Here is a 17,032-nt window from a genome sequence, read left to right as displayed (position 1 = left end):
AGCAGACGCTCTTATCCAGAGCGACTTACAGTAAGTACAGGGACATTCCCCGAGGCAAGTAGGGTGAAGTACCATGCACAAGGACACAACATCATTTGGCACAGCTGGGAATCGACCCGGCAACCTTCTGATTGACTGAATCCCGATTCCCTAACCGCACAGCCACCTGACTCCCTTCTGCGTAGAAGTAACGCGCACATATTAAGTGATAATAGCCTCCTTGTATCTGAAGTAGGCCCACACAAACTGGTAAATAAATTATAGAGATAGAGCAGCATATTTCTTTCAACTTCATGGTCATCTTGACATGTCAAGTGAGCGTTGTGGTGTGCCTGACAGAGGCGGCCATACGTTTCAATTGAAAGTAATTAGTGAAATAGTGTAGGCTACTACACAACAGCATTGGTTCAACGATGTTTTTTGAAATGTAGCGTTTTTATAAATGTTTCGTTTTTGTTAATGTCGTTGTGTTGTGTGTTAATGTTGTTGTGTTTTCAATTTTGTTTGCTTCGCTAATGTTGCTGTGGTGTGATCCGTGGGGCACCGTAGGCCACTGACTTAAAACAAATGAAAACCTCAAACGAATGAAAACTCAAGTTCATTTGTTTCAACATTTATTTAGTTTTGAACTACAGAGTAGGCCTACCCCTGAGCAATGTTGTCTCTGAAATATCTCTGAAAGATGTTCAGCAGTTTATCGGTACTTCTCTTGCAGAGCCAAAGACACGGCAGCGAGGAACTTGTCAATAGACACATGAGCCTCTGGGGTGAACTCATCGGGGAACATGATGGCCAGAACCACAATGATGTTGTGGCAGAAGATCTGGGGTAAAAAAGCAAAGGATGCGTCAACGTAACAAGTCACAACATAACACTAAAACCAAACTATAGCTACTTTGCAAACCTTGAAGTTAGCAGGATCCACTCGCAGTTGGAAGGCGTGCAGCTCACTGAGGTTGATGAGACCTCCGGTAAGGTCTTCGATTTTGGAGACGGCTTCACCAACACCTTCAATGATGGTCTTTCCATGACTCCTCACAGGAGCAGAGCCGGGGCTCAGGTCTGGCCAGTGAGAGAAGTAGGTCTTGGTCTGCGGGTACACCACCAGCATTCTATAAGAAAATAAAATGAATACATTTTAAAAGGGCACCCATAGCTATATAGCCCATATTACTTTATAGTCTATATGCCTACGTCTATACTTTAACTTTGGTTCAAAGACCTATTCAAAAACAAGTTTTCAATACCTGGACAGAGCGTCGGATCCGACTTCTTCAGTTTTAGGTGCTACCTTTGCCCAGAAGGCCTTGACGGTTGCCTTGTCCTTAGAACTGAGACTCATCTTGTTTGTTGTATATGACAGATTGAATCAAGTGAAGTTTAGTGACCAGCTCTCAACTCCGTGCGTTTTATATGAGCTCGTTAAGAGGGCACACCCAACCTTTCTACGTGTGAAACTTTGGAAGCCTTCCACATTTTTTTAAGATTAGCGCTTTCCACTTGCATGTGATATAAAATAGGAGTTTCTAATGATTTAAACTACATGTTTATACCTAGTTTAGTTGATATGGACTTTTTAGCCTAATTCACTATTCTGTTTTAATGGCATGGTGACCAATTTTGCGCAGGTGCCATTGTGCAATAATTTAACGGGATTCCTAAATCGTTAAAATATTACAATATTTACAATAGTTCGGCCTATTAACTTATCGTAGGGCCTACTTTTATTTGGATTATTTAATTGCAAAAGGGCTGTAGTATTGTAGGCTGTGTAAATAAAAGTTTACCTCATGACTGCATGACAGAATATCCACTACAGAAACTAGGCTAGGTGTAGTTTGGCTTTAATGTAGCCTAATCACAATTAATAATTGATAATAATCTGTGATATTACCAATAACATGGGTGTCATAGACCTGGTTATCAATGATGAACGGCAAGACCACCACTCAGAAAGTCAAGATGGTGTGCATAAAAGCCAACGGAATCTAGTCTACTGATCATACTGATGTCCAATCCATCAACCATTCAAACAGGCTTATGTTGGCCATATTTGTATGCTAAAAAATATTTTAGAATTTTTCAATAATGTAACATGAAGCCGATCAACAAAGGAGTTTAATGTTATGCAGATAACAGCAAACTGCTCATGGTCATTTTCATTACAAAGTCTGATAAATAAACATCAAAAATAAGCAGTTAGTATGCAGATTTTGATTAGGAAATGCCTTCGAAATGCTTATCCAAAATTAAATAAGCAATACAAATGTATGTGTGGTCAAAGACCACCCAACCCTAAATAAATTGCTGCACAAACAGGGTGTTCTCATGTTGGCTCTTTAAAAAACAGGTGACCACAAGGGGGAATCGCTTTGTAGAATAAACCTTGTTCGTGCATCGATATAGGAGTATTAGAACCAATTTGAGCAATTCATTAGGTATTTATGGGGTTGGACTTTAACTACGAAAGCTGGTTCTTTTGTCTGCATTTGGTTGAATTTGGGTAATCTGGGACATTGTGACATACCAACATTGTTTTGTGATTTCTGTCACATAACATCCATGCAAAACCTAGAGTCAAAGTTATGTGGACTAGACATTGTCATAGCAGGGAAGAGAACGTTTTGTAGTTTAGGTGTCCCACAATGCGCAGATTACCCGACTTCACCCTAAATCATTAGAAAATATGTCGAACTTTCCCTTTGTTGCAAACAAATGTTCTGTTTTAACTACAGTGTTGAAACTATATTAATCTTTTGGGTTAACAGTCCTCTCATATTGGCCTAATAGGAAATTAGGCCAAATAAACAGCCTTGTATTAGTGTGTCGGTGTGTTCAAACAAAAAAAGTGTGGGCGATTTACACCCTTGATTGGTAATCTAAAGGCTTTGTACACTTGTACACTTTATCACAAGATTATGTGTGGTACCACCCTTTCCCTCAATGTGCATGGCATGAATTTAGATTACAAAGAATTTCTCGAGACAGAAGTGGCCTACAAGTTTATACAAAAGGTTAAATTTAAGGTTAAAGTAGCCTACATAATTAAATGATACACAGAGATGACAAGTTTGCCTATCTGGCATTAGCCATTGTATTTCTCCCTCTCAGTTAAGTGAAAGGTAGGCTAGGCTATCCTAGGCTATATCTGAACATCTTTTTTAATGAAGGCTTTACCAACGCTTCACCATAACAGTTTGCTAGGCTATGTAACAAATCAAATCAGGACCCCTCCTTCCAATGGAAACGGGTGCTGTTCAGGAATGGGTCCCACCGAACAATGCGTTTAAGTGCGTTTCCCATATGCTCTTAACAAGAACGTTATACCTGTCTCTTAGGCCTACTTAAGACGCTTCCTGAATGCGGAAATGTGATCAACTTTACCAAAATAATTGAGTAGCTTAATGAGAAAAATGATTGAGTATTGAGAATTGAGTAAAACACAAAAATGATTATTTACTGTCAGTACAGAAAACGTTTTACATAGGATATATCATAATTATTATGATGGTTTTAATTTATATCGTATGTGGTTAAAATACTTCACATGATGTAGCATCTTCAAAAAGCAGAGTAGGTTTCATGACTTGACAATCAGCGTGAGGCATTCATGAAATTCTAACGTAATTCGCCGACCATTTGATTAACTGTGCTCCAAAACTTGTTTTCTGGTTTTAGAAAAGGCCTAAAGACTGTGCAATTCTCCCCAAATCTTTACGCATGAGTGATATAGTTTCATTAGTAGCCTTTCAAGTGTATTTTAGGAGTAGCCTAGGACCTGCATAGGCAATATATAATATATATCCCATATAGCCTATATCCCAATATAAATAATATCTATCCCAACATGAATAGATTTTCATCTTAATGTTGTTCATTTAGGCAAGCTCTTTGAACCGTATTTGCTATATAGTCACTCAAACTAAACTTTACCTTTTCACTTGTTTTAGTCCAATTACATTTAAAACGCAACAGTGCTTATCAAGATTTTGCTAGGCTACCCTTATCGTACTTTCTCTGTCGTAGTCCAGCCCGTTTGGATTCATCGAATCGCCAGCTGTTGTGGGAGGTGTATTTAAACGCTCCGCACTGGTGCCAAAAAATCATCATTCTGCAAAGAACCCTTAGACACAATCAAAGGCAGCAAGATGGTTGAGTGGACGGATTTCGAGCGCACTACAATCACAAGCATTTTCGCTAAAATTGACTATGATAAAGTGGGCCCTAAGGCTCTTTCAAGGTAACTATAATGTAGCTTCACACTTTTTGAATGCGTAAAACAAATACATCTTTATAAACCGAGATTATAAACTGAAATTAAAGTTAAATGTGTACTTTTTCAGATGCCTGGTTGTGTACCCATGGACACAGAGGTACTTTGGTAACTTTGGAAACCTGTATAACGCCGCCGCCATTGTCGGTAATAAGATGGTAGCTGCTCATGGAATTGTTGTCCTTCACGGATTGGAACGGGGTTTCAAGAACTTGGACAACATTAGAGAAACGTATGCTGAACTGAGCCACCTCCATTCTGAGAAACTGCACGTGGACCCCGACAACTTCAGGGTAGGCTATATCAGAATAATAATTGTGTTTAATTGCCAAGTAAGTGGTCATAAACCAGGAATTTACTTTGGTGGGCAGGTGCATACAGTGAACAATTAAACAGAATGAACAAAAAGAAAAGGTAGAAAATGTAAAATAAAATAAACTACTGGCAGAGCTATACAATATAATATAAAATAAAATACGATAAATACAATAATATAGAATATTATTCGTCACAAAAAAAATTGACTTGGCTGTAATTTTGCGCAAGATGAAACTTGTTTAGTCTACATCCGTCAGTCTCTCACGATTTGTTTCTGTGTATCACACATCTGAAGTGTCTATCTGTTTTGCTCTAGCTGTTCGCTGACTGCCTGATCATCGTCCTTGCTGCGGAGCTGGGCCCTGCTTTCAACGCCGAAGTCCAGTGCGCGTGCCAAAAGTTCCTGAATGTTGTGATGTCCGCCCTGGGCCGACAGTACCACTAAGCCTATGAACTAAGTAAACGGAGCGAAAAGATCATCCAGAAATCACTAATTGCTGATCATTTGTTTAAATGCATTTGTAAAGTGAATCTGTAAATCATCATAAAATAGGCATAATCAGCAAGTGTGAATTGATTTTTTTATTCGTACACATCAACACTTTTGGTAGCCTAATAAGACATTTACAGCACATAACCAATTATAACGTGTCCAATTATTCCCGGATGCCCCCACAGTAGAGGGTTTAGCTACCCCATTTTACAGACACGTTTTAACGTGGATGTTCAATTATCCTATAGGCTATTTTCCTAAATAAAAATACGAGTCTGTTCTGTGAATTATGTATTTTCCAAAAGCATTAGGCTATTACAGTTTTTCTCGATTGGTTACACACATTTTCTGAAAGCATGCACTCGTACTCTCAGAACTCTACAAACAAATAAAACACACAAACACAATGGGCAAAACCCATAATTTCTCCTGCAAAATGAAACTGTACATTCAAAATGTTCTTCTCTACATTTTATTTTGTTTTCAAATGACAAACACAAACCATCATATTAATATACATATAAGAACCAGTTGAACACTGATGTGTCAATGTAAACATACGATGACTGGAAAACACTTCTCCATTCATCATAATGATTTACGCCTTTTTTTGTTCAGTATTACACTTACTACAGACAGTACATTCTTAAGTGAGTTGTAAATTATTTGGGAATATTGTTTTTATACCCAGAACACACAAATACACGGTAACAAATATATAAAATTTTTCCCACAAAAACAATGTTCACAGTGTACATCCCAACCAACACAAAGTTGCACAGTGGTCTGCATACAAAACAGAAGAATTTACTGTATACAGTTACATAATTATTTTTTTTCTTTGTATTTGCCGTAATGTTATGGCGTTATTTTCTGGGACCATGTTCATGGTTTCAGTTTCCTGTTCAGGAGACAGAAGACATTCCGACCATCTGGTGTTGGTAATCAATTCTGCCAAACAAATAGTAAAATACTGTAAATACTGTGTAGGAATTAGTGGTGTAACTGCTGCGTTAACATGAGACTTATCGGGCGATAAAAAAAATATCGCCGTTAATCTATTCTCAAAGTTGGGTTGGGAGCTGGGTCTATACGTAAGCTATGATGGAAACCTCGACAAGACTAAGGTTGTTTGCACCTTGTACAATGCAGAATTAGTTTACTGTAGTTCTTCCAGTCTCAAATACCCAGGGGCGGATCTAGAGATTTTAATTCGGGGTGGCAATGGGGTGGCAGAAGGAAGTTGTTGGGTGGCCTCCTGGAGGCAAATCAAGAGTAGGGGGGTACAGTACTTCCTATGGTAAATGACTAGGCTAGAATATTGTTTCAATTAAACAGTAACATTAATATTATTTATAAATGTTCTGTAATGTACAAATTATATTTTTCCATGGGAAGATTGAGGTTCATGTTGTTTAATTGTAACTTGTTTCACTTACATGCTCTTATGGTTCCTTCCTTTGGGACTGTTTTTTCACAATGTATGCTTCATGTTTTGGCTACCCGCAATGTTCGGGGCTATCCTGTTTTTATGATCAGTGACCTATGCACTTTTGTAAAGCTCTCTCTTGCATAAAAAAAAAAAATAAATAAAACTTGGGGTGGCAGCTGCCACCCCTTGCCACCCCTTAGATCCGCCACTAATACCACCTAAACGCAATGCATCCCTTAGCTAATGCGAAAGATGCCAGGCCAAGCACTGATGTAGCGCAGGGGGGGGGGGGGGGGGGGGAGTCGTCAAACTTCAAATGAGCCATTTTAATCTAGATTAATTCCAAGATTACAGTGAGATTAATCTAGATTAAAAAAATAAAAAAATCTATGCCCACCACTAAATAATAATAATAATACATTTTACTTTCCAAGGCGCCTCTCTCGGCACTCAAGGACACCGTACAGAGGTAGCCTATATAAAAAACATTAAAAGCAGCAGAAAAAATGGAAATACAACAACATTAAAAACAACAGAAGGAAGCTGTGCAAATGACACTAGGTGGAATAGGCAGAAGTAAAGAGATGTGTTGTGATTTGAAATGGGGGAATGAATCTATGGCTGTTTATCAATCCGAAGAACGCTGAGAACGCAAGTACATTCTTTTGAAGAACGTTCTGGCAAGCCTCCTTGCGAGAATGGTCTTGCAAGGACGCAAAGACGGAGAATGAATTGAGATGGTTAGGGTTTTCCTGGACTCGCAGCATTATGATAACACTGACTAACTACAAAAACTAGATAACAAAGCAAAAAAATTGTCTGTCTACCTGTAATTTTACGTTTTCTGTAGCCCTTGCTAACTTACAGTACCTGTTAACTGGTGTCTGCACTGCACTGAGATGATACTAGCTAGGTTATCGACAAGTCGGAGCAAATTTACAAATTAGCCGTTTCATCAATAAAATAAGAACATTTTCAGCGACTGAACTGCCTATTTCTCATCACATTTTAATTCAGATGCTGATTTACACGTACCGTTTAGCTGAAATATGAAAAATTACAGTTGTGAGGTTTGTCCGCCTCGCTTGACATCTTGCAATCACTTCTGGGAAATCAGAAGCGTTCTCGCTGGTCAAGTCACCATCCGATGCATCCTCGATAAAAGGGGCGGATCAGGAACATTTCCGGGTATTTTTGGCGTTCTTGGTGACTTGTGTTCTTTGGATTGGAACCGTACTTGGGCAATAAAAGATGACGTCAAACGAGTTCACAAGAACGGAAAAAACGTGGATTGATAAACAGCCTATATTTCTGAGTTGGGGTGGCAATGAGTTCCAGAGATGGGGAGCAGAGCGGCTGAAGGCTCTACTCCCCATGGTGGTGAGACGGGCAGAGGGGACAGACAGGTGTATGGAGGAAGAGGATCTGAGAGAGCGGGAGGTAGTGGGACTCTGGAGGAGATCAGAAAAATATGGGGGGGGGGGGTGAGGTGGTGGATGGCCTTAAATGTAAACAGGAGAATCTTGTATGCGAAACTGGACCGGGAGCCAGTGGAGCTGTTAAGGACAGGAGTGATGTGGTGGATAGAGGGGGTGCAAGTTATAATGCGGGCAGCTGAATTCTGGACCAGTTGAAGTTTATGGAGGGATTTGTGAGGGAGACCAAAAAGGAGGGAGTTGCAATAATCTAAACGGGAGGTGACGAGACTGTGTACAAGAATGACCGCAGTGTGGGGGGTGAGGGAGGGGCGGAGTCGGAGACAGTTGATATTTTGCAGATGAAAGAATAACCAGACTGGGTAATGTTATTGATGTGGGGCTGAAAGGATAGTGTGCTGTCAAGGATGACCAGGGCCTCATTTACTAACAGGATTGCGCCCATTTCAGGCGTAAAATATCGGGTAAAGACATAAAACCGTATTTACAAAGGCAGCGCACTTGAGTAAAAACTCAGATTACCGCTGCTGGGAGGGTCTACGGGAAAGTGGGTGTGTGCTGCAAAGAGATGGGAGGAGAGTCTGGAAACTTCCAAGCGATGTGGCAGCAGTTATAAGAGCAAGGCGAAGACGACATCGAACCTCCCACCCGGCGATCACATTCCATTCCATCAGTTGTTAAACTCCTGGCAACATTGCAAATATTGGCATCAGGATAATTTCAAACAGTTGTGGCATCAGCAGTTGGTATATCACAGCCTTCACTCAGCCAAATATTCAGTAGGGGCTAAATCCCTCAGAGCGTCATGGACGTCCATATGGACGTCCTCGCTAGGGGGAGTTTTCGCATGGAAAAACATATGGACTGCTTGATCTTTGCATGGATGGACGGACGGTGATGCTGTTCAGAGTGCCTTTCCTGATTAGCATGGACGGCCGTCGCTGGGGGGAGCATAGAGCATGGACGGCGATGGACGGCGATGCTTTTGGACGGCCGTCGCTGGGGGGACCATAGAGCATGGACGGCAATGGACGGCGATGCTGTTCAGAGAGCCGTCCTGTCCCTGATTAGCATGGACGGCCGTCGATAGCACCTGAATGGTTGAGAGGGACTGCCATATTTAGCAGGCTGTTGAGCTAAACCAGGGCCGTCGAAGGCTACCATAGAATGTAGCTACAGCAACCTTGCATGACTCAACGTTTGTCACGTTATTTTGTTATAAATGTTATATTCATTACCATACTAACAACACCAAATTCAATGACATTGTTAAAGTTGTGTGTGTTTTTGTTAGGTGTTTCTTTGGACACAACCTTAATTATCTTTTTTCTGTTTTCTCCCTTTTTGCTTTTCTTAAACCAACAATGCATCACTGCAAACAGTGTGCCCATGAGAATACAACTATAATAGGTTTTACTCAACATATGACACTTCACAGTAATGCACTAAACTGCCTTTTTACCTGTGGTGTACCGGATTGTACCCGTGCAAAAAAAGGGGAAGCTGATCCTTCAGTTTTTCGAACAGACGCAAGCAGGGACTAATGCATATGAGGTCAAGCACATCTTAGGGATGTACAACCAAGAAGAAAAGTGTGATCCATGGCCAGTCTTAATCCTGATGATTATGGCGCACTTCAAAGAAACACCCGAGGCACTCCTTCTGCAGGCAGATGTAAGTGTGAAATTATATGACGTTTTCAAAAATTATATTGCAATGACGTTGTTACCAACAACAGTCTGTAGTTGAGTTTAGGAAAATTACTCTACATTTAGAATTTTGAACTGTACATTTTTGTCTTTTAGGTGTTAGCAACAGCAGCTGACGTTGAACAAACACTGACTCCAAGACTAATTGTCTTAGGTAGTGTGTTTTTTTTTTAATCCGTTGTAAAGCATTGCAAAAACAGAGACTATGAAGGACACACATCAGTTTAACGTGGATATGTTTATGTGGAAGGCCAAAGAAAAAAACAACCATTTGTTTTTTTTTATGTTTAGGTGAATTGCTCACAGCAACCGTTTGGATGCTGAGCATCGAGGGTCAGGTGGTTGTGCCTCCACATCCCAACTTTGTGGCTGGAATGGCAGCTTTGTTTTCTAGCTACTACAACTTCAATCTGGTGTACCAGGAGAAAGCATCTTGCACACTGGAATTCATTCAAAGGTAACTATTTGCTTGAAGTAGAAAACGGTTGATCATTATTTTGTAAAGTTTGCTATTATGAGTAACATATTTTATTTTGCTTTAAGTGTACTTAAAACTATAACATTTTGAGTTTAAAAAAGTGTAAGTTAGCAGTTATTGTAAAGCAGTTAAGGCACTTTTTAATTAAGTTTATTTTCATTTGATTTTGTGATTTCAGATGCTTCATCGGACTTAGTCCCTCCAGTGGGACCAAGACAACCAAGATGGTGAGCCAAAAAAGTGGGAAGGTACAGGAGAAGAAAGAAACTGCATTAACCCTCACGTCTCTTCTTTACTTAAGCGGCTAATGGATTTTGAATGGCTTACATTGTAGTATACAAACGACTTCCTCACTATGTGAATAGTTTTAATGTTTTATTTTTGCCTGTAGTCGAGTTGATGTTTTGAACAGTTGTTGTAATCCAGGTCCTGATTTAAAATTGGGTCTTCAAGCAATGTATATGGTGAATTTAAATATAGCTGGACCTCGTTGCATCTCTTAATTTGAATTGAATGTTTATTGTTTAATGAGTTGTTGTTAAAACGTACAGTATTGTAATACTGTACTGCGTTTTAATAATAAAATGTCATGATTTTGTATCTCGGACTCTGGTTTTATTTAACAGTCGAAGAAAATGTTTTGAAATGATTTGTGGATTAAAAGCAAACCTGTTCTTATTCAAAACACTTTACAACAGGCATCAGCAATGCTGCAAATGTAAAAAAATTTTTTTTACTGTAATTGTTAAATATTTACAGCTTTTTAACATCTGTAATTTGAAAAGAATACAAGATAATGTTGTAAACTAATTTACAATAAAGCTATGTTTTCTGGAACAAAAAACAATACATTGCTGTAATATATGTACACCAATAACCTGTCAAAAAATCCTTTATTATTTAACAGGGGGAATAGCTTTGTAGAGAGCTATCGATAAGACTCGTTCACTCGATAAGAGTGATAGAACCATTTTGAACAATTCATTTGGTATTTATGGGGTTGGACTTTAACTACGAAAGCTGATCCTTTTGTCTGCATTTAGATAAATCATTAGAGAATATGTCTAACCTTTCCTGTGTCGCATGTAACTTTCAAATGTTCTGTTTTAACTACAGTGTTGAAACTATATTAATCTTTTGGGTTTACAGTCCTTTCATATTGGCCTAATAGGAAATTAGGCCAAATAATAGTGTGTCGGTGTGTTCCAACAAAAAAAGTGTGGGCATTTTACACCCTTGATTGGTTATCTAAAGGCTTTGTACACTTGTACGCTGTATCACAAGATTATGTGTGGTACCACCCTTTCCCTCAATGTGCATGGCATGAATTTAGATTACAAAGAATTTCTCGAGACAGAAGTGGCCTACAAGTTTATACAAAAGGTTAAAGTTAAGGTAAAAGTAGCCTACATAATTAAATGATACACAGGGATGACAAGTTTGCCTATCTGGCATTAGCCATTGTATTTCTTCCTCTCAGTTAAGTGAAAGCTAGAATAAGCTATCCTAGGCTATATGTGAACATCTTTTTTAATGAAGGCTTTACCAATGCTTCACCATAACGGTTTGCTAGGCTATATAACAAATCAAATCAGGACCCCTCCTTCCAGTGGAAACGGGTGCTGTTCATGAATGGGTCCCTAATGTTGCCCTTTCAACAAATGTGTATGCTTTCCCAAAGAGTCGACACTCGTGGTGCAACCAAACAATGCGTTTAAGTGCGTTTCCCAAACATGCTCTTAACAAGAACGTTATACCTGTCTCAGCCTACTTAAGACGCTTCCTGGATGCAGAAATGTGATAAATGTTACCAAAATAATTGAGTAGCCTAATGCGCAAAATGATTGAGTATTGAGAATTGAGTAAAACACTAATTGATTATTTACTGTCGGTACAGAAAACGTTTTAGGATATATCATAATTATTAGGATGGTTTTAATTTACATCGTATGTGGTTAAAATAGTTCACATGATGTAGCCTATGCATTTGCATTAAGCACAATAGGTTTCATGACTTGACAATCAGCGTGATGCATTCATGAAATTCTAATGTAATTCGCAGACCATTTGATTAACTATGCTCCAAAACTTGTTTGCTGGTTTCAAAAAAGGCCTAAAGACTGCATTTCTCCCAAAATCTTTACGCATGAGTCATGTAGTTTCATTTGTAGCCTTTCAAGTGTGTTTTAGGAGTAACCTATAGGACCTGCATAGGCAATATATAATCCCATATATATCCCGATATAAATAATATACATCCCAACATGAATAGATTTTCATTTTAATGTTGTTCATTTAGGCAAGCTCTTTGAACCGTATTTGCTATTGTCACTCAAACTAAAATTTACCTTTTCACTTGTTTTTGTCCAATTACATTTAAAACGCAACAGTGCTTATCAAGATTCTGCCAGCCTACTCTCATCGTACTTTTTGTTGTCTTTTTCTGTCGTAGTCCAGCCCATAGTTTGGATTCATCGAATCGCAAGCTGTTGTGGGAGGTGTATTTAAACACTGCGCGCTCTGGTGCCAAAAAATCATATCATTCTGCAAAGTACCCTTAGACACAATCAAAGGCAGCAAGATGGTTGAGTGGACGGATTTCGAGCGCACTACAATCACAAGCATTTTCGCCAAAATTGACTATGATAAAGTGGGCCCTAAGGCTCTTTCAAGGTGACTATGTAGCTTCACACTTTTTGAATGCGTAAAAAAAACAAAAAACATCTTTATTAACCGAGATTGTAAACTGAAATTAAAGTTAAATGTGTACTTTTTCAGATGCCTGGTTGTGTACCCATGGACACAGAGGTACTTTGGTAACTTTGGAAACCTGTATAACGCCGCCGCCATTGTCGGTAATAAGATGGTAGCTGCTCATGGAATTGTTGTCCTTCACGGATTGGAACGGGGTTTCAATAACTTGGACAACATTAGAGAAACGTATGCTGAACTGAGCCACCTCCATTCTGAGAAACTGCACGTGGACCCCGACAACTTCAGGGTAGGCTATATCAGAATCATAATTGTTTTTAATTGCTAAGTAACTGGTCACAAACAAGGAATTTACTTTGGTGGGCAGGTGCATACAGTGAACATTTAAACAACAACAAAAAGAAAAGGTTAAAAACAAAATAAAATAAACTACTGGCAGAGCTATACAATATAATATGAAATAAAATACGATAAATACAATAATATAGACTATTGTTCGTCACAAAAACTAGACTTTGCTGTATTTTTGCGCATGATGAAACTTGGTTAGTCTACATCCGCCAGTCTCTCTAGATTTAGTAAAAATTACAAATGATCATTTGATGCTGGTAATTCTTGAAGAAAGGGACATCTTTTGTTTTTTCATTCATTCAATATTTTGCATAATAATACATACATGAATTAATTGTTATCCAGTGAAAATAGGGATTTATTAGCAAGGGGATTTAGCACTTTTGCAAGGCATTGTACTGTATTCATGTCACATTCTCATTGGGGGCTGAGCACCCCTAAAAGTCTGATCCTAGAATCGCCCCTGTTTCTGTGAATCACACATCTGAAGTGTCTATCTGTTTTGCTCTAGCTGTTCGCTGACTGCCTGATCATCGTCCTTGCTGCGGAGCTGGGCCCTGCTTTCAACGCCGAAGTCCAGTGCGCGTGCCAAAAGTTCCTGAATGTTGTGATGTCCGCCCTGGGCCAACAGTACCACTAAGCCTATGCCCAAGCAATAAGATCATCCAGAAATCACTAATTGCTAAACCTTTGTTTGGAGCTATTTTGGCCGTTTTTGAGTACCTTTGATTTGGCCTTGATATACTAAATAAAGAAATGCTTATCATACCAATGTTTGGTATCTTTTTTTCGGCACAATCTCACCTACATGACCTGTTAATTAAGTTTTTCACTTTGGCATACATAGACAAAAAACACAAGCCCAGTATGGGAAAATTATGTTTTTTTGACTATAAAACACACACACATGCTCGACCAAGCATTTCAAAAGTTTGAAATTGAAGCACAAGTTACATATGTGAACATATAAAGGTAAAGTTGAGATATAATCAAGCTATATACAACCATTTACAAAGAAAGCAGGTCTAGTCCTGCACTTTTTGTGGTTCATGTTGTTTTAATTTGTAACTTGTATAACTGCATGCTGTTATGGGTCTTCCCTTTTGGCACTTGTTTAGTTTTTTCACAATGTATGCTTCATGTTTTGGCTGCTTGCAATGATTGGGACTACCTCGTTGTTATGATCAGTGACCTATGCTCTTTTGTAAAGCTCTCTCTTGGAAGTCTTTGGATAAAAGCGTCTGCTAAATGCATAAATGTAAACGTAAATGTAAATGTATAGCCATATGCGCTTTTATTTATTTGTATTTGTACCACTCCTCAAAACAGTTTCTGTCCACAATATGAGACAGAGAGCTACATCACAGGCCTTAAACTTACTTTTTTGGGGTGAGGTAACTTTTTTTCTCCACTTGATGTCATCCTTGGCTCATATAGGAATCTCTCTTTGACCTCCGTGGCAATGGCTCTTTATTCTTTGTATGTCAATAAAACATGTAAAAGATTCAAAAATCAAGATGTTCTAAGGCATTTGTACTACAGTCAGGTAGTATAGAATAATATGAGATAAACGAAAGCAATAAATGTTTTTCTCACCTCTCGTTGTCAACAACTAAATCTGGGTAGTCGAGGGCGCATTCTTTATTCGTCTCTATGTTGAAATAACAAGTCGACGGCATGTTGGACATCGTGTCGGCCTCATTTTCCTCCACATAAGTCCAAATGTATTGCTAAAATAATCAAAATATCCCCAAAACTACTCAAAATACTCCAAGAACTAGTAATAATTACCCTAATCCACTTTGTTTTAGACGGCTTTTTCTCGTCTCATTAAATTCTGCATCCTAGATGAGTCCGCAGAATCACCCGTTTTATTCCGTTCCGTTTTATGACCAAAGACGACAAGGATATTATAATAAATGCAAAGCCCGCATAAAAGAGCGCATTTTTTTAAGCACTTTTTTCATGAAATTGAAATTATCATATCTTAGGTTTTATTTGGTGTATTGACATGAATCAAACACTCAAATGTAGCTTCAGGTCTGCACTTCCGCATGACGGCAGCCCTCTGCTTCACTTGGTTTTCTTGCTGCGCGGGCCTAAAACCGACCTGCGATTTGATCACGCCGGTGTGATCGCCGACTCGATGGATTGTAAATCTGTTAATCATCATAAAATAGGCATAATCAGCAAATGTGAGTGGATTTTTTTATTTGTACACATCAACACTCTTTGTAGCCTAATAAGACATTTACAGCACATAACCAATTATAACGTGTCCAATTATTCCCAGATGCCCCCACAGTACAGGGTTTAGTTACACAATTTTACAGACACGTTTTAACAATAGAAATGGCATGGACGTTCAATTATCCTAGAAACAGCCAACCTAGTCTGTTAGCCTAACAAGCCGTTATGGTGAAACGTTGGTAAAGCCTTCATTAAAAAAGATGTTCCAATAGCCTAGGCTTAGCCTATTTCACTTTACTGAAATGGAGACACCGTGGTAACAAACAACGGCTATTGCCAGATAGGTAAATTTGTCATCACTGGGTATAATTTAATTAGGCTTTAACCTACACCTAAGGGTAACGTGTATAAACTGGTAGGCCACTTCTATCTCGAGAAATTCTACTCTACTTCTTCTCTACTTCTTCTCTATTCTACTCTACTTCTTTTAATCTACATTCATGCCACGCACATTGAGGGAAAGGGCGGTACCACACATAATCTTGTGATACAGCGTACAAGTACTAGTTAAAGTCCAACCCCATAAATACCTAATGAAATGCTCAAAATGGTTCATACTAACTGCTTATTTGTATGTTTATTTATCAGACTTTATAATGAAAATTACCTTAAGCAGTTAGCTGCAATATGCATAACATAAAACACCTTTGTTGATCTCCTTCATGTTACATTATTGAAAAATTCAACAACAACAAAAATTTGCATTCAAACAAATATGGCTAACATAAGCCTGTTTGAATGGTTGAAGGATTGATCATACTGATTGATCAGTATGATCAAAAAAGCACAAAGTCCAATGTGTACGATTTTTACTTGGATGTTGACTTAGTCCAAAAATTAGATTCCGTTGGCTCTTTAGCACACCATCTTGACTTTCTGAGTGGTGGTCCCGCCCTTCATCATTGATAACATGTGCAGTGGCGGATCTTAGGGTGGCAAAGGGTGGCATCTGCCACCCCAATAAAAAATACTGCCACCCCAATTTTTCCTTTTTTTTTAATGCATTTAGCAGACGCTTTTATCCAAAGTGACCTCCAAGAGAAAGCTTTACGAAAGTGCATAGGTCTCTGATCATAACAATGAGATAGCCCCAAACATTGCGGGTAGCCTAAACATGAAGCATACATTGTGAAAAAAACTGTCCCAAAGGGAAGACCCATGAGAGCATGTAGTGAAACAAGTTACAATTAAACAACATGAACCTCAATCTTCCCGTGGAAAAATATTATTTGTACATTACAGAACATTTCAATAAATAATATTAATGTTACTGTTTAATTTAAACTACAAATATCTTGCCTAATCATTTACCATAGGGAGTACTGTACCCCCCTACTTTGGGTTTGATTCGCCTCCAGGAGGCCACCCAACAACTTCCTTCTGCCACCCCATTGCCACCCCAAATGAAAATCTCTAGATCCGCCCCTGAACATGTGGCCATTTGTTCAATTTTTTTATCTGGATCGGAATGTATCATGTAATTAATTACATGATACAAATACAGTTGTATTTGACCAATTTCAAGTTATATTAGGCTATACATTTTGTTCCTGAAATCCACCTTGAATCCACCCTTTTGC

At 38.7% G+C, this 17,032-nt stretch overlaps 3 protein-coding genes and 1 long non-coding RNA gene across 4 annotated transcripts; 2 read left to right on the top strand and 2 right to left on the bottom strand.

The window, feature by feature from the left end:
• Positions 1 to 601: 601 nt before the first annotated feature.
• On the bottom strand, positions 602 to 1,404 carry LOC124478943 (hemoglobin subunit alpha-2-like). Its single transcript, XM_047037360.1, has 3 exons — positions 1,248 to 1,404; positions 905 to 1,112; positions 602 to 823 (listed from the first exon to the last, which is right to left on the bottom strand). The coding sequence occupies exons 1-3, from the start codon at positions 1,340 to 1,342 to the stop codon at positions 695 to 697; spliced, it is 432 nt and encodes a 143-aa protein (XP_046893316.1). The 5' UTR covers positions 1,343 to 1,404; the 3' UTR covers positions 602 to 694.
• Positions 1,405 to 4,055: 2,651 nt separating this feature from the next.
• Positions 4,056 to 5,157, top strand: LOC124478942 (hemoglobin subunit beta-2-like). The gene is made up of 3 exons (XM_047037359.1): positions 4,056 to 4,240; positions 4,344 to 4,566; positions 4,908 to 5,157. The coding sequence occupies exons 1-3, from the start codon at positions 4,149 to 4,151 to the stop codon at positions 5,034 to 5,036; spliced, it is 444 nt and encodes a 147-aa protein (XP_046893315.1). The 5' UTR covers positions 4,056 to 4,148; the 3' UTR covers positions 5,037 to 5,157.
• Positions 5,083 to 15,294, bottom strand: LOC124478945. The gene is made up of 3 exons (XR_006957338.1): positions 14,799 to 15,294; positions 14,583 to 14,677; positions 5,083 to 6,035 (listed from the first exon to the last, which is right to left on the bottom strand). It is a non-coding gene; the product is annotated as an uncharacterized LOC124478945 (long non-coding RNA).
• Positions 12,660 to 13,970, top strand: LOC124478941 (hemoglobin subunit beta-2-like). The gene is made up of 3 exons (XM_047037358.1): positions 12,660 to 12,812; positions 12,918 to 13,140; positions 13,714 to 13,970. The coding sequence occupies exons 1-3, from the start codon at positions 12,721 to 12,723 to the stop codon at positions 13,840 to 13,842; spliced, it is 444 nt and encodes a 147-aa protein (XP_046893314.1). The 5' UTR covers positions 12,660 to 12,720; the 3' UTR covers positions 13,843 to 13,970.
• Positions 15,295 to 17,032: the final 1,738 nt, after the last annotated feature.

Source organism: Hypomesus transpacificus, chromosome 17 (genome assembly GCF_021917145.1).
Source record: "Hypomesus transpacificus isolate Combined female chromosome 17, fHypTra1, whole genome shotgun sequence".
Taxonomy (NCBI): Eukaryota; Metazoa; Chordata; class Actinopteri; order Osmeriformes; family Osmeridae; genus Hypomesus; species Hypomesus transpacificus.
This window is presented reverse-complemented; position numbering and strand designations above follow the sequence as displayed.